The sequence below is a fragment of the Calonectris borealis genome, chromosome 2, assembly GCF_964195595.1.
Source record: "Calonectris borealis chromosome 2, bCalBor7.hap1.2, whole genome shotgun sequence".
Classification (NCBI taxonomy): domain Eukaryota; kingdom Metazoa; phylum Chordata; class Aves; order Procellariiformes; family Procellariidae; genus Calonectris; species Calonectris borealis.
Window position 1 is genome coordinate 137339197 of NC_134313.1, and position 18535 is coordinate 137357731.

An 18535-nucleotide genomic window follows, 5' to 3' on the forward strand; every position below is an offset into this window, starting at 1 on the left:
GTTGACAACGGAGCGGTGACAAAGAGCTGCTGTCAGTCACCTCTCCTGTGGCACAAAGAGACTACAAGTATGTCTGTCCGTGACTGGAAAGACTTTAGCATTTGTCATGCGCGGTACAGGTATCCCTATTTCAGCAGTGATGATATAACACAGCTACCCAGACAATACTGTCCTTACACCATTAACTGCTATCATAAAGCTTTGCTGAAGTGCCAGATGCCTCAGTGTTGCAACCAAGTGCAGTTTACGTTTTACTATTTAAGATGCAGCAACTGTATTCCAAAATAGTCCAAATGTAATCCAAAAAAGCCAAACCTGAAAAAAATCCCCAAGTTGTTGAAAGAGGCACAAATCAAACATGTGAGCAAGCATCTGCAGGGTCAAGTGAGTAATTATCATTTATTCAACTGGCCCACTTGATTTCAACCAAATACTGATTTGTACCACCAGGGTCAAATATACTGAGAGGGGGAAAAAACCCACCTTTTACCACTACTCTTACATACTTTCCTCTTCCCATCTGCCTCCCCGTCCAACTATCAAGTCTTTCAAACTGAGCTTTAGCTAGTGCTATATGCTATTACTGGATGGCTTCAGTATAGCTATTTTGTCACAAACCGTGGACCGTCTAGTTTCATTCTGCTTGCTAATGCATACAGAAAAATGCCACCCTAGGGAAGGGCAGGATTGTCATGGAAACTATGATCAAGAAGCTACAGCTGGATTCAGGAACTCCCACAAAGTCAACAAGAAGAGTTGAAAGATCTGTTTGTGCAGTTCCAGTTGATGCTCTGATGCATACGCCTCACATCAGTGGAGAAACGAATTCCACAGTGCAGTCTAAAGGCTTTGGTCACAGCAAACCTTCCTTTTTGGGGAGTAATGGGAGTTTAATGGCTAACTAAAAAGAAACAAACAAAAAATCCCTTTTCATTACTGTAGTAACTGGCAAATCCAACACGTGTATCCTGCATGCTGCAGGTGGCATGCTCTAAGCTGGGGAATCCTTACTACTAATGCAGAGTGTCTCCTTTTATTAAGCAGCATCTGGAAAATTTCTCAGATCAAACCCATAAATCTTTTCCAGTTGTTTCTCAGGGGTTGGTGCTGACCAAGAAGGCACTGAAGCTAGCTACGTGTATTCAGCTCGGGTACACGCCTCTCTGTCGCCTAGTTAAACATCTGCGGGCGAGCCCTCTCCACTCCTCAAGCAAGAAAAGAAAGGCAGGTCTGGCTGCTTGGCTGGCTGCTAGCAAGCAAATACAAGCCGAAACATCTGTGTGACAGATAATCATATGCAGCTACGAAAGTCACTGATGCTGATCCATCTGTAAACCATTCCATGTGCCAGTTACTTGACATCAGGTGGGTCATTCTGGAGGGGAAGCCAAGAGAAAATGAGCGCATGTCCACAGCAAAGTCAAGACACATATTTAGCTCATTACTGCTCTCCTTTCTTTTATGCTTTTTCACTTTTAAGTCAGGCTCTTTCTTCACGCTGCTGTATGGCACAGATCTACTGCTGAGCTTTCTGAGGCAACACATGATGGACTGCAGTATATAGTCTATACGCAGAACACCTTCAAACGCTTTTTGCATGTAATCAGTGGAGAGATACAAGCACACGAAAGGGGGCTGCGGAGGCTAGAGTGGTATTTGTGTGCATTTCAATTTGCAGGGTTCCCGTTTTGGAGCCTGCTCCCACGCCATGGAAGTCAGCAGGCGCCTTGCTCCAGACTTCGGTGACAGGAGCTAAACAAATTACATTTTCTAAAACTCTGTGAAATGAAAGTCTTTATATATTTACACAGTATATTTTACAAAGTACATTCATATTATCATCTTTACTGCAAAATCTTATTAAAAACGTCCTTTACACTGTGAGTTTAAGTAAGCCTCAGGCAAGGAGCTATCAGGCACTATATTCATGTCCTCTCATATGATGGAGCATGATAAAAATGAGTGGATGGCATGGGGGGACAGAGGACCCAAAACCTGAAAACCACTCCTGCTCCTCAGTCTGCTAAGCCACAACTGACTGCTTTCTCTGTATCACCACCATCTTTCATATTTCTTAAAGAGGTTTTTAAAAGCCACTTGGCCCCATCTTATTCCAGTAATTACATTAGTAGCATTACCAGGAGACTGATTGGTTCTCCTAAGTCAGAAACATCTTTTGTATTTTATCTCCTGGTACTGCTGTGGAAAATTACGTATCTGGAGACATGCAAAGATACCAGTTTAGAGTCAGTATTTCTATCTTATCTCTCTATCCAAAGCTGGATTACATAGCAGAAAATTAGTCCTGAATGAAACACTGCTCAAGTCTTTCACTGTGCAGCTGGATACTTCTGCTTACATTTAATGTATAAATCTTTCACTTTAAATCCCCACTTACATTTTTTTCTGAATTTATCTGTAGGTACATGCAGGACTTTTGCTTAATCTGAGTTTTAATAAGACTACATTTAAAAATAATTAAAAAACCATGGTTTATTTCACTAATAAATTAGAGTTGTACAGATTGGTCTTCTTTAACCAGTACACTTTACTGCTATCGCTATTCCAGCTGAAGGAGTCACTCAAAAAAATGGTTTCATGCTAATGTAACCTATATTTTTCTTCCTTTTATTTTCAGGAAATTAAACTGTAAGGGATATGCATGAGCCAAAGTAAATAGTGGCAGCAGGAGAGGAAGCATTTACAGACATCAACTCCATTGTATAACTGCAAGAGTCCAACCTAAAACGACATCAAACTCAATCTAACCTGCTACAAAGAAATGGAAGACTAAGGATAAATAATCTGGACATTGCAACAGACCATTTTATAGGTTCTTCAGTTGCAGCCCCTGCCTTTGTTTCTCCTTTGTAATGATAAGCTCTTGTAAAATACAGTATTTTAAATAAAATGTCTTTACAAAGAGACAAAGCACAAAATCTTGCAACAGCCACCCCATACATTTCTTTCCTTAATTAATTGTTCATTTTAAATATATGGCAGTCGTTTCTAAGAACTCATGTATATACTTACAGAACACACTTTTTCTCCTTCTCTCCTACAGTTATCAGATTACTTTGACCAGCTATGTATGTTGTTAGCTGTACTGAAACAACTTCACACATGCTTACTGTTGTCTCTGTTACTCATGTAGTACAACGTTTCTAAGGGATGTATTTATCTTCCAAAATCATTCTTCTGCATTATGGTTTAAACATTAGTTCTCAATAAAGGAGAAAATGCTCTGGGCATTTTTCAGTTCCAAACACAGTCAACTGTTCCTGTGGTTTTGTCCAAGTAATTCCCTGCTCTAAGCAATATTTGAAAGAAGAAATGTGCTACCTCTCACCTTCAGAAGATGCTAGTCACATGTGTAAGCTGGAAAGCCAAAACCTAGTTGTAATATGTTTAATGAAATTAGATTCATTTACTCCAGCTGAACCTGATCCAGTCTTCCGTATCTCATTAAATATCATTCAGAGAAGTGAATGATTAATCTAGGGTTAACTGTATCTTTTCAATATTCCTATTGACAACAAATAATCTTCCTATTTTTTCCATCAGTAAATCAACAGAAACTTCCATATTAGTTTTCATTTTTTATTAACAGATATTGGTCAATTATGATCACCATCCAAAGCACTAATGAATTTTCACTTGCTATATATTTTCTGTCATGGATTTTTTACCTCACAGTCTTGCCCAGTCACTGGTTCCCTATACAAAGATGCTTTAAACCAATTAACATCCTGGAATGAAAACTGAAATTCAGGTACTCCTTATCTAAGCTTTAACATTATCCATACTGCTCCCATACTTTAGCGCATATTACCAATTGCCCCATTATTTTAACCTTTACTACTCCAATACAGAGGAGGATTTTACCATTGAAAACAAATTGTCAAAATGCTACGAATACATTATTTTAAGAACACTTGTAGGGTTCCCACACTGATCAAATAAAATCTGGGTCCCAGTGAAGACAGTGCTAGTTTAGCTTCAGGGCAGGCAGGCCTTTATTCATCATACATGACAAAAATAACCTTTAAAGACAGAGGGCTTTGTTCACGTACTCTTCACATTATGATTTCTGAGATATTCTTGAATGCAGACTTCTGCTAGGGGCTTTGCACTTAGTTACATCAAAATCACCCTTTTTTCTCCATGTGGCAGGGTCAAAGCCTTCTAGATACAGAGATACACAAATAACATGAAGATTTTAAGGTTTTTATTGTAGTAGTGGTCTTTTGGTACCCGATTGCAATAATTTTAACTGGGGGTTTCAGACTTTGGGCTCCCTTTATTGAGCAGAATGAAGATCTGCAATGGTGATCAAAGGGCCTTATGAGGAAATAAGCTGTCATTTGGACAGAAGTATATTAAAGCTGACAACGGCAAAGCCGATCTTCCCTAAGACAAGCGGAGTTCAGGTTACTTCATATTCATTATTATTTTTTCCCCAGAAAGCTGGGACAAAGGTTTCTACCTACTTTTGGATGGGATGTCAACATTTGCAGAATGTTTTCAGAAGGTCAGCATACTAGATCCCGCAGGTATAAATGTCAGACTTCAGTGGAGACGTATACCGTTTCCCACATCAAAAGCCTGGCATATGACAGCTGACCAGAAATAATCCATAGGGGATCTTCTCTTTGTTATTAAGGACAGAGGCACACCTCTTGGCAATGATTTGTTTCTTTTCAGAATGGAAATGATCCAGGGGAATTCTTTACCTCTGACCCATGTGAGATTTTGCTTGTTATCACCCTCACAGCAGCACTGCCTGGCTGCTGAAGTATATTCCTTGAGAAAAGAAACGGCTTTTTAATGCAACATAAATACAAGATCAATGGGGTGGGGAGAAACTTGCTCTCTTCCTCTTTTTGTTGTTACAGCAAGATTCACCTATATGTCCACCAAAAAGATCTGACCAAAAACAGTTTTCAGGGAGTGCTGACACATGCCATACCGTCTTAGTTCAGGCAAACATTCAAATACTGGGTTCAGTTGAAATATATTAAAGCCTTAAGTACTTAAAGTCCTAAACATAAGGAAAAAAGCTGTTCTAAGCTCTTGATCAACTAGCATTTCATAGTCTTGTCAGCTTAAAATCGTTCTAGTCTTTCTCACCAAAACTTTTAAGAGAATGTTTGAGTATTCCTTATTAAAAGAAACCCTTCATTTTTTGTGACTGAAAAGGAGGCAATTATACCTCTGTGCAGATTTCACTATACAGCCTATGAACAGAAGAGTAAGGGACAGAACAACGGAAAATAACAAGTGTACGTATTCACTTGATACATGCCCAAACTTGTCCTAAGAAATGAGAAGATATTGGGTTGCTTTGCTACATGATCTAGAATATCTACTGGTTTAAGGTCCAAATAACTCTGCCTTGCAGAGTTTAAGTTTGATTGTAAAGCCATGCAAATTATATAACAAACAAATAACTTCAACTGTAAATAGAGGTAAGTTTTAAGATTGAACGAAGTATATTCCACCATGCTAGCAGAGTTCAACTGGCACCGGTGTTCAATCTGAACCTTTAAGTTAAAGGGTTAAAGAATATAGTTTTAAATTCAGTACTTAAAAGCCACTCCATGATTTGACCTTTTTTCACTCTCTTGTCTATGGGCTACCCTTAAATTCCAGTTTTTAAAAATCAGGTTTCTTCTTTTAAGTATGTAAGAAAGCCCCCTGGCTTTCTGTATACTTGCAGAGGACAGATACATGATTAGAGCACTGACATTTTTCAGTACTATTCATCAGAACGGTTCTTCTGAGAACGGTGCTGTAGAACTGTAAAGTCTCATAAACCACCCGCATCCTCAGATAACCCACTGCCTCTGTGGCTGCAGCACGATCCTATTCCTCCTCAGGTGTTTGCTCTGATGAGTTACTCTGCTCCTGATGAAGGCTAGCTGCTCTGGGATAGGGATAAAGGAGACTGAGAAGCTACTGGGGCAAAGGAAGTAGGTTATGGAGGTTCAAGGCAGCGAAAGGTCCCAGGATAAACTTAAATTTCTACTATCTGCACATGTGTATAGCCTATACTGTAGAGAATAAAAGCTACATTTCAAAAGAAGGAATGGTTTTCTCTCTTTATCACAAATAACCATATGAGAATGAAAGCGTATTTCAAGTATGAGAGGGAATTATTCTCCTTAACTCAATGAAACTAATTTTCATTGCAGTTTAACTCAGAAGAAACAAGCATTAGCCCAAACCAACTGCAGTCTTTTTACTTCCTTAGCCAGCCTAGCTCTTGTGAGGTGCAATGCATTCCTAGTCCTATGTGACTAAGAATATGATTACGCGACTCAAGCTTAATTTTCACATTCAGGACAAACGTACCTATATGCCACAGCACACATCCCCAAGTGCTATGGTATAATTTATGTCAGTAAGCATGTGATCTAACAAAAACATGTCAGTGGGGTTCTTTGCTTCGTGAGGAATGCACGAACTGATCGGTTTGTAGTGAATACCCACAAACAGCACAAAGACTCAGTACTTTACCGATAAAAATTCTTTTCTTTTCAGACAATTGAGGGCAGGTGAAATATTTTCAAAACCTGAGGCTATGAGATATACATATGCCATCTTGATTAAACATATGGAATGCATACTCAAAGAAAAGCCAACTGGAGTCCTAGTTGAGTAATCAAAACACCCAAGCTGAGAGGGGTTAACATGCAAGGATCAGCTCTGAACTTTGAAGTTTTCTGGTCTTCATTTTTCCTAATTAAGACAAGATTTAATAACCAAACCACTGTACAAACTATGTACTTAAACTCTAGGTTTGTTTCTAATTTTGTTGGGAATTCTTAGTAGATTCCAAAGAATCAGTACCCCCTGGGAAGTTCACCCAGTAAGGTGGATTGACTTTTTTTGTCTTTTCTCTTGGGTTCAAGGGCTGAATGCCCGCTTTTCATCTTTTCTTCTTTGCCATTGCCTCTTATATACAGTTATTAAGTAACCCTCAAATAAAAGAAGACAACTAAAGATGCATGACTAACATCTTTGAATTCCTAGAGGAGCTGCAGCAAACCACTTTTGGAAAGCTATGTAGTAAGTGCAGAAAAATGTTCTCCAGATAAAAGCATTTAATTACTTGCATATCTTCATTTTAGAGCAGAGAACAGCTGCTCAAAATCACACTTGTTGCAGAAGCATTAGCTCCTGAGAAATCTATTTAGATTCTGCTGCTCTTTGTTTATTAATGGATGGTCCCTTTTCTTCTTTCTCCCCCCTCAGAATAAGGTGTTACTCTACAGGGAAAGAGGGGCACAATTCAACTCTCTATCTGATGTTAGCAATAGCACATTCTTCTCTTTCTCCTTATATAGTGATTTTATATTGCCATATAGATAACAAACTTTCATGTTACTAATTGACTTACAGAGAAAAAGTTGGTTTGATAAAAGCTGATTAAAAATTTCTCCAGATGTTTAATAAGTTTCTTACACAAAAAAGATAAATTTAATCACCTGATTGAGTTCAAATGAGTTATATATTTACTCCACGTACTAGTCCACCATGAGAAAGCTTAAAATACAATTCAAAGGCAGCTGAATGGAATGATTGCTGAAGCTCAAAAGTACCCATTAAAAAGTTGGATAGAAATCTAGTAATCTTCAAGGCATCATTTACCGTTCAACAGGAAACCACCTGTAATTTAAACCTGTAAGATGCTTTGAACTCTATTTTGTTGTATTGTATTCTTACTGATGTCAAGAACCACTGATTACCTCTGTAGCGTATTTCAGAAGCTGAAGATCTATACAAATGTATACACCAACTATGCATAAACAAGATACTCGTGCAAGAACCTGTCTACTGTCCGTGACCACATGGCACCAGTACCTACCTAAACTTCCTTATTAGTTTTCAACCTTTACGTTTATTGGAAATTCCTTACTTTGGGAACTCACCTTATTCATGTGGATCTGCTGCTGGTACTGTTTCTGCTTCTCCAAAAATTGTTGATGTTGCTGCTGGATGACCAGCTGGGCCAAAGTACTCTGAGGAAGAGGAGCTGACTGGGTTCGATTCAGTGGCCTGTGACGAGGCAGTTTGTGGGCAGCTCTTATGCCAGGTGAGACTCTCTCCTTTGCTGCTAAAGGAGACTGTGGATGAAGAGGAACCGCTCCTGCAAAACAGGGACATTTCACTCCCGTGTGAAGAACAACAAACTAATAGTTCTAATAGGAGAGAAAGCTTTCAGCGAGAAGAGGGGTGTATATTGCAGAACTTTGCATCAGAGCTGATGCAGTGGGACGTGTACCACGTGCCTCGCCACACTGGGAAGTTCAACAGCTGCAAAAGAATGTGATGAAGTAATCATTTTCTCTTTTCTGTAATCACTGAATTCTTTCAGGCTAACAGACTGGAGTAGAATCACTAAAGGGGGAAAACAAAGATGCTGCCCTTTTTTCTCCCACCCTTCCACTTTTCCCAACGGTTAGGATCGGTATAGTATCTGTATTACCACATTTAGTTTAATGTGAATACAAATGTCATTAAAAACATCTTAAATTATTATTGTGTTGAAGCCTTGATCATTACCAGTCACAAGAAGTTTTTGCTGTCTCATTTGTTCTTTCAGTAACAGATGCTGCAAGAGAGCTTGGTGGCTGCTATTTGGCTTTCCCTCCAAAGCAACGTGAGGATGAGTTGAGGACGGAGGAATGTTCCCCCCATACTGTCCAGCCAAGGCCACTCCTTGTCTGAGCGACTGGGTTTCCCCCTTCTGCTTTTCTTTGAATGACGATGAAGCCTGTCAAAAAACAACGGCACTGGTAACTGCTTTTCATGGACCTGGCCATTTATATCTCTGCTTGATTAGATGGTCTTATGTCATACTTTATGAATACATACAGAAGAAAAGGTTAACATCCCTATCTTACACTTTGACTGTGAGATGAAAAGGGAGGAAGAACATGCCAGTTAAATGTAACACGGTGAGAAACTGAGTAATGAAACCACTTGAAAAAAATCAGTAACAGAAGCCAAAGCATAAGGAACTACTAGTTAGAACATTATTAATGAAAAGACAGGACCTATTCTTAAAATTCCTAAAGACCTTCCCGCAGCCTCCTGCACAGGAAAATAGGGGATCAGAGGAAATAGTTTCCATTGAGTTTGGAATAGGCAAGGCTTGGTTTTTCACATAACTTTCCATCAGACAGCAAGCCAATCAGCAAAACAAAATAATTACCTGTAGTAGTGGGAAGCTATTACTTTTCCTGGAGCACTCCCTGACTCCCTGAAGGACAGCACAAATGTAAGTTTTACCCTTTGCAAAGTAAATTTGTATAGTTAAACTCTCATCTACAGAATCATCAAGAGCTGTGGTATGTGTGTGGCATTTTAAAGTGCCCTTATAAATCGCAGTTATTGATTTAAAGCTTCTGGAAGTTTTGGCTCTTCAGCATTGCAAATGTACTTTATATTTCTTTGTCCTTTGTTTAGTTTAAAAAAAAAAATTTCTTAAAAGGGCAGTTAAAGCAGAATAACAATTTTTACATCAAGAATAACAACCTAACAGAAATAAGCATGTTGAGGCTTGCAGATAACCACTTATGGTAAGTCATGGTAAAAACAGTATCTCCAATAATCTAAATTCCATAAATTCTAATGAGGCAAACCAAGGTTTTCACTAATATTTTTTGTGTGTATGCTTACTTCACACTCTGCTATCACCCTTTCCTGAAAAACAAATACCAAAGTAAACTTTACATTCAATTTGCAACTGCTTATTCTGGTAACAGCAATAAACATTACTTGCATAAATCAACCCCTTTGTTTTTTCTAATGCCAAAAGTAATATTTGGTGCTGGCTGGCCACATCAATAGCTCATATGATTTGAATGAGAAAATTAAACATATTTTCATTTCCATTTTAATGTTATAAAATTATTTTGAAGCTAGTTATATTTTTTGTGAAATAGCTAAGAAATTTTTGATTATATCGTCTGAAAAAGTAAGCACTACTTCTCACGATCAGTTCAATTTTTCCATCCCTTAAAAACAATAATTTGCTTATAAATACCTCATGAAAGGCTTCTAGAGAACTGATTTAAAGCTTACACAATTTTCTTTGCAAAGTTCTATATCTGATATTAAAATGTTGGATTGCAGCAATATATTATTGGTGAGAACAGTAAATGTACTGAAAAAGCCATAAAATAACATGAAACTTTAACTTGAAACTACATTTAGCACTGGGATTAAGTAGCACTTATTACAAACCATAGTGGATTGTATAGATTTTTTTTTTTTTACATCATGGAAAGCTGTACTTACACCCCTAGTATTTTTATAGAAGTTACCAATTCACGTACTAAGTAATTTAAATTGCTAAAATTTCTTCAGAATTTATATACTACGCTATAGAACCACCATATGACTTATATCAGTATTTTTACTTTTTTTGCTGGAAATCAGAAAAGCTAAGTTTTGACCAGAGGCAAAATTTTCAGATTTTTCTCTGAGCCTCAGATTTCACCTCTAGGTTACTGTAACTTGGACTAGATCTAAAGATTCTTATCCATCAGCATGGATTTTCATACATGCCATGTCTGTGTTTTCATACATTTCACATCTTAATTTAACATTTAGCTCCAAATAAAGGTGATTGCTGAAGACTGAACAAAGGGCGTATGAATATAACTTGTCATTAAAATATTAAGCGTTGTTCACATATCACCGATTTTATTTGTCTGACTGATAGCCCCTCAAATAACAAACCCAGCTGCAGGAATACTAGATTCTTCCCCTATTATGCTCCAGCTCAGCTTAGGTTGCTACTGGAATCTCATAAAATGTTACAGGTGCTGTACTTTACCAGGTAGGGGTGATCATATAATTTGAACTTTTATACTAAATGATCTTATATACTTCTCACCATGTCTGAAATCTGTTATCTGACATGCAGACATAAATGCTATGCATGTGGCGCATACTTAGCTAAGCTCCACACTTGTTTATCTGCGATTAAGAATGATTATTGCTTTCAGGTTGTGCCCTTAAATATTCAGATGTTGTCCAATGCAAAGAAAGGTCTGGTTCCTACTCAGAATTGCTTACGTTCCAAAATGCTAAAAAAGAAAATAGTCAGAAAGTAGGTTTTCTGGAAGCAAAAGTAGACAGGAAGGCTCGAGACTGGTCACTTACACTGATTTGAGGTTGTACTGCTGGAAGTCCCAAAGTAATGTTGGGCAGAGAAGGGGATGTGTACAGACTCAGTAAGTTCACTGATTCATCCTGTATCAAAAGGCGTTGCTGTGAAACCAGATGCTGGAATAAAGGGGAAAAACAACAGAAGTATAATCTCCAAGCTTTTTATCTTGGTTACTTTATCCTCGTTATCCTTCTATATTGAAAGCCCGTTACGTATCATGCATTGGTTTGCATCCCAATGGGATTCCAGATAAGGAAAAGTACTGTCCCTGTGAAAAAGCTGTTGATATTTCTTAAGAAAGCAACTGATACATGTCTGGGATTATTCCTTGGTTAGTAAATCAAATTTCTATGCAAAACCGACACCTTGAGGATTTCTAGACCATCTCTTCTCATCAACTTCTCATCAGCTTAACATCAGTTCTTCTCATCAACAGCACTTTCACTACTAGAAACTTGGTGGGAATTTAGCCAATGAATTAAGGAGTATATCTAGCCGAATCAAAGGTGTCACGAATGCGGACGCATTAGACCTTTACTTTACCATGGTTATTATAATTTTTGTTGTAAGGTATGAAATGTGGTTTCTACTTAGTCCATGTATTTTCTTGCCCAGATTGTGATATGGGGATGTTTCAGGAACATTATTTACTTCCATTGACATGGGAATTTTGGGTAGAAAGTGAGGCAGATTGCCACATCTGTCATTTAAAAAATGTACTGTCTCTATATATGCATATATACAAACCAGCGTCCTATCATTCTCTGATGGTGGGATACCCCTCACAGCCTTCCTAATTCCCTTCAAGTTAAAATCTTTAACACTTCTTTTGAAGCCTTGTGATACCATTTTCAAGGACATAGAATTGCTGATATATTTTTAATTACTGTCAAGTAAAACCAGACATTCTGCAAAGATCACCCTCTGCCTTTCCATTCAAGATTCATTGGGAAGAAACATAAAAAGTTACATTACCACAACAGGAATCTTTTTGAAGCCTTTGCCTTTCTGCTTTAACAGTCATGTTTTTCAACATGTGGTCTAGTATAGTTGCTTGAATTACATTTTCTGTTTAACTCTTGCTTCCCTCCCAGAACTTTAACACAATAAGAGCTACAAAGGTCTTATTAGACTTAGGAACTCTGGCATGATATGGTCCCCAAGGGAACAACATCCTTGAAAAAGAATACCCTGTGTAACAGTATGACACAGTGACTGCTTTCTTCCCAAACAAAAAGCATATGGGACTCCAATAATAGACCACCTCCAAGAGGGATACTGCACACTCGGGCTTTGACTAAAGTAAATATAATAACTTGTCAAGCATGTTGTGGGGAGCTGTAGATTTTCCCCTGGACAAACCTGGAATATCAATTAACTCTGTAAAATACTTTGTGCTAATACAATGCAACTTCAGACCATCAATGAAAAGTGGTTAAGCACAAAAACACAGGATGTTATTCCAAAACATAACCTTCCTCATATAGTTTGTTTGGAGATACGACCTATCACTGAGACAATAACAGTAGAAGTCTATCTCTGTAATTTTCTTTTGGTACCTAGGGAACGTCAACAGATAGCACACGAAACAAAGAAGCTTCGTTTGTATATTACATTAATTCCTGGCTAACAGTGTCTTGCCTTGATAACATCCACCTTTGACCAAGAATAAAACCAAGTATGTCAAGACTACGGAGATATTATTGAGGGAGACTACAAAGATTTAACTGAAAAAGGACACTGCAGCAGCTCTAATGTGCTTCCTAGAATATAATCAAATTTGTAACTGCAGCATCTATACAGAGCCACTTCAAAAATGCATGTTTCCTTTTTGGTTTCCAGTATGCTACTATTACCTTCTAAGATTTTAATTAACAAACATAACAGTGACAAGGTGTATAGCAGCAAAGCACATTCCCACATTAAGGTCAGGCATGATTGTTTCATGAGGCAGAATCAATCCCATTATGTACCATGGGATTTTAATGTTGAAAACAGGAATTTATTAGTAAGAGCATTTCCATCCAATTGTTAATATTGCTAATAATCAGTAATTTTCATTTGGGGAGTTAACTGATTTTTAAAAATATTTTCAGGTAATATTAGCCTACGTGTCAGTTAAACCTCATATCCCAAAATAAGTTTAGTAGTCCACCTGCGTGGATTAGGGTCCTGCACATGCTGCGGTACAACTGCATGACCCCAGCTGCAGCTTCTCTTTTTACGCAGTTGACAATACCTTGAAATGGTGGCACAAACTGGAGTTGCCAGCAGTATCATTTGGCAGCACAACGGCTAAGCCATGGTCCTCCTCCTACATGCAGACTTGATGGTTTGGATTGGCACCTAAATTGCCCCCAAGAGCCACTGCCCTACTTCCTCCTCTATGTACTTGCTCACTGGGTCCATGGATCCTGCTTCCTGATACTTAAAATATCCTGTCAACAGTTACCCTCTTTCTTAAAATAAAGTACAATAACTAAATGTAACTGTACATGATGATCACCACGTAATCACGATTAGTTATTGTACTTCTGTTTTGTCACCGGGACCTGCCGAGAAGCAGGAACGCCTATTTCATGTGTGCATGTTTATATGCACATTTACACATTAGGAGGGGAAGAGCAAATATTTTGGCTTTAATACTTCTAAACTGGAGCTACAGTAAGGTTGTCAAAGCTTTGAATATTCACAATTACATTCTTATTTCTTAAGGCTTTTGGGGTGGGTTTTTTGCTAATTAATTAGACTCTCTTCACATACACTTGAAGCAAACCTCACCAGCTGGTCGGAAACCTACACATTTTGCCACTAGCCACTTGCAGAGAGCACCTGAAGGAGCTGAGATTAGAAACATAGTGCTGTGGGGTTGCACAATCAAGTACGTGTTTATCTGCCATGTATGTCATTCATGTCTCCTGTATAATCAGGCAATATTCTAAAAAATGCTGCTCTGCAAAGCACAAATGCAAGAGAAGGAAAGTGATCTGAAGCCCGCTTACACCAACTGGAAACTCTCCATTGCGTTCAATGGTTTTTGACCAGGCTGTCCATGCCTAATATTAATCATTTCACATAACTAAGGCAGGTTGTCCCTCTGACCCCAAGGGACGTGCAGTGCAGGGGCTCAATCCTGCTTGCATTTCTCATGCAAGTAAGATTTAGCAGCAGCACAGCAGGTGACCTGAAAGCGTACGGCATACTACAAGAGACAAATAGCTACTGCCGTGAACCTTGATGATACTGGAGACAACTGGGCCTAATAAAAACAGCATTTTATTTATAAGGTGCAATTAAAATCTCGAGTTTAACTTTCAAGTTTCATATAATGAGACCTGTGTTTTAACAAATGGTACTGAAAGTACCATTAAGGGAACTGTGATAGTAAAAGTTTATCTGCAAAAATGTAGCATTTTGCAGTGCACTTTTGTTCATTCAAAAAAATGTAAATGTCTACCCACCAGACTGCTCCGGAGGGTAAACCACTTAAAAGTCTCACTATGCAAATGGATATGGCAAAAATACTCTAAAAATCTGTTTCATTACTGATAATGCTCTAATTCTGTCTATGCACTAGAGTGTAATCATTTACGGTATTGACTCATGTTTTACTGGTAAATGGCTCTCTGTCATAGCAACCTGTTTTCCCCCAGCAAAACGTGTTTTATTTGCTGCCATGAAAACCGCGGCTATCCGCCCACTCAGATATGAGCACACCACTTACTGCAAATGTCACAACAATGATTATGAAACAACGGCAATGTGAGTCATGCGGGATTACAGCAAAACAAGTGATATTTTGGGTGATTTTGGAACACTTATCCTATTATTAGAAACTTCCGTACTTTGTGTATCCGATGAAAAATTGATTAGATATATAGCCTTTGAGAGCTGGCAGCTAATGCTAAACTAGAAAAGAGATATGTAGCAGTTTGGCTGCTGTTAAACTACCAAAGAAAATCCCACTGAAATCAAAATGCGCTGAAGTTGAGATTTATGGAAAAATATTTGAGTCCACAGGACCACAGCATTAACAGTCAAGTAACCAGAGAAGTAAAGAAATCCCCAACCGGATCCAGAAATGGAAGTCAGCAGTTTCAGCTTCTTAGCACGCTTCCAGCGAGCTAAGTGACCGACTCCAGCAGGCAGAGCCCAACATCTAAAGGAACTTTTTAGGCTCATTTGAGCATCTGTGATTGTATGGTGGGGCTATAACTTCTGGTGTCTGGCACAGAAAGGGCAAATGATATGCAATGCAGTGTTCTATTAATAAACAGAATATAACTCTGCTGGTTCTTGCTACAACCTTTCCAAATCTACCCGAACAGAGATTGCCAGCCTGACCGTGCTGTATGCATGTCTGATGGTGGTTCAACACTGTGGGCAAGTGTCCAGAAACTATAACATGCCAAGTAACAAGCACCATGTATCAGTCTGAGACATTATTCCCTTTGCATTTTGTAGTATTCTCAAGTTAATACAAGATCCAGTTGGACAAGATTTCATGTTTAATACAGCACTAACATCCACATATTACAAACTTCTATCTAAAATTCCCAGTATTAAAATATACCATTTGATTTCACTGAACTAGGATCTGATCTAATCCAAATGATGGATCTTACTCTGCATCATTTAAATTTCTTTGGAATCACATACACAGGGGCTATGAGGCAAGACCACATGTTAGCCATCAATGCAATTTTTTTTTCTTTTGGTTACGGGCCAGAGAGAGGCTACTAATCAGTGTGCAGAGGTCACCCACCTGCCCCCTGGATCATAGTTCACACACACAATTAATTCATTATGGGGAAAAGTCACTGCTGGAGGTTGAACTGCCCATTCCAGGTTTTTTTGAGGTGAATGTCCTGCCACTGACCTGAAGAAATAGCTCCATTAGCTAAAACTCTGTTAAATCACATTTTCTTATGCAATTTTTCTAACATAAAGCAACAATAGAAAACTTTGCCACCAAAGCAGGAATTGCTGTAAGTATAGGCATGGATACAGAACATTGTGGAATTTGATTCTCTCTTAGTTGCACCAGTTTATTGTCCCTTTACAATATTGCCACAGAAGGCATGACTTAGGCATGTCGTCTGTGCTAAATGAGGTTTATCACAACTGATTTACCATCTGCATTCCTGTTGTTACAGGCACGTATGTATGAAACAGAATAAGGAGTAGGTAAGATTCCTTCTGTGTACAATCTCACTTTACAAAGCAAGTATCCAAGACTCCCGACATGTCAGTTATGTTGGTAAGTACTGCCCTGATAAGGAAACTGAGGTACAATAAAATAGAAGGCAGATGTGAAAAAGGATTTAGTCACCTAACTCTGATAATGTAATTAAACAAATCTATTTCAGTAGCCATCTGAACCTGGGACCACCTTAACTCGTATGTGTTAGGGTCACCAATGCCTAAATCACTCTTCTGCACGTGAAAGTTCGTCATCAGTGTTCAGCACTGTGCATCTCCTCAGGTTATCCTAGAAGGTAATGTTCTGCAACACAGATGCTTCCAAGTTCCTTCCATAGCTCCCTCCCACTCTTCCAGTAGCATTACTGCTGCTTTTGTTTGGACTTTTGTTACCAAAGAGTCTCCTGAACATGTATCTCGTATATGCTGGCCTCCTGAACATGCATCTCATATATGGAGATGTATCTCATATATAACATACTCTGATGTCAGCCTGCAGTGTCCTGGCATCCCCTGATAATTACATCTTCTGCAATTACTCTGCTTGTGAGTATGATCAAATTGAAGTTTCAAATGTCTCCAGTCTAGAAACCTGAGCAATTGTCTACCCAATAAAGAGAGAGTCTTACCTCAGCTTGAATGTTAGATGGCAAAACTGAGGTCTCACTTTCTGTTACACTGCTGGTCGGACCATTGCTTGGGGAACTGGGACCTGATCCAGGGGAGCTGCTACTGACTGACGATTCTGAAAAACAGATGAAGCATACATGAATTTCACACTGGAAAGGAATACATGATCTTGATTAATTGGATACTCTTTACAGCACAGGGTTTTTTTCCTGTTGAAAAGTATCTATCGGTTATGCTATTTACTTACGTTAAAGATTTTTAATTCATCCTCCATTTCTTTTGGTTTTCCTTTTACAGTGCTAATGAGGAAAGATACTCTTGGTCTTTCCCCTTCTAATCTGTCTGCTTCACAAAGGAAGAATTTACTATTTATTTTTCCCACAAAGATGGTATGATACTTAGTATCAGACAGAGATACAGACACAGAACTTGTAATGAGTAAAAAAAAAAGAAAGACTTTTTCTTTTTAATTGCAGAGTCCTGCCTCTGTAAGAGATCAAAATGACAGAGATAGCAGGCTTGCAAAGGTCACGATAACATGTCATCAATTCATGAGGCCTACTGCCATCTCCCTTCTGTTGAGAAAGGGGATGAGTCCGTTGCGGACTAATCATTACATATGCAAGTAATAATGGCAAAATATACATCACTTTCACTACATCTTTGGTACAAATATGAAGGAATATTTACAGCATACAAAAATCTTAAAATATCATTTGAAGGGCTGTATGTTATCTTGATTTAAAATTTCCCAAGTTCTGCTAAGATAAAAGCGAAGCGGATGATCTCGTTGTATGTTGTTGTATTGAGTTATTCTAATCCTTCACTGATATAAATTAGATTTATGTAATGGAAACAGTTAACAAGGTTAAAGATGGAAGAGTGCAGCATTAGTAGAGGTAAGCCTGTTTCATGTGATAGCTTTCAAATTAAAATACTCAAGAAGTTAAAATAATTAATATCTAAATGTGGCAGTAAATATTCTACAGCCACTTCTTTGCTTCTTCACTCCTTCTGTCTCAGTTCACATGCAAAAATATACCTTCACTTTGACTGAAATTACCGGGAGACTTCCTAGCTGTTTCTTGGACCTGCTGCTCTTTCCTACTAGAGCTGACTTCAATTTACTGAAGTTGAATCCATACCCAGCTATGCTAACTGGTCCAGTAAAGTTCTTGCATTGTATTCTCACTGGTTTTCACAGCAGAGCAGAAACACAAACTTATTCTTTTTTCTCAGTTTTTTAAAAATTACAATAGCACTTTTTGTATGAAGAGGCATTTAAATAAAGGGCTATTTTCAGTTAAAAGAATAAAAAAAAAGGAGAAAATGCCAGATCTCAGGAGATTTCAGCCAGAAATGTTTGATCAGGGAAGTTTTGATTATGAAAGGTGCAAAATGTCATATAGCTGATATTAATAATTATAATGGCAATCTGTAAGGCTCCGAATTATTGTCAGAGCTAGGAAGAGAACACATTTATTTTCAGGTTTCTGCTCTTTCAATGGCTGCAGAAAA

At 38.2% G+C, this 18535-nt stretch overlaps 1 protein-coding gene across 5 annotated transcripts in view; it reads right to left on the reverse strand.

The window, feature by feature from the left end:
- Nucleotides 1-18535, reverse strand: part of HDAC9 (histone deacetylase 9) — a 283155-nt gene that overhangs the window by 189474 nt on the left and 75146 nt on the right. For all 5 annotated transcript variants that reach the window (XM_075143616.1, XM_075143615.1, XM_075143619.1 and 2 more), the window contains 4 exons: nt 17017-17132; nt 11179-11301; nt 8569-8779; nt 7935-8152 (listed from right to left, as the gene is read on the reverse strand). In XM_075143616.1, coding sequence (XP_074999717.1) covers nt 7935-8152; nt 8569-8779; nt 11179-11301; nt 17017-17132 — 668 coding nt within the window. The remainder of the gene's footprint in view (nt 1-7934; nt 8153-8568; nt 8780-11178; nt 11302-17016; nt 17133-18535) is intronic.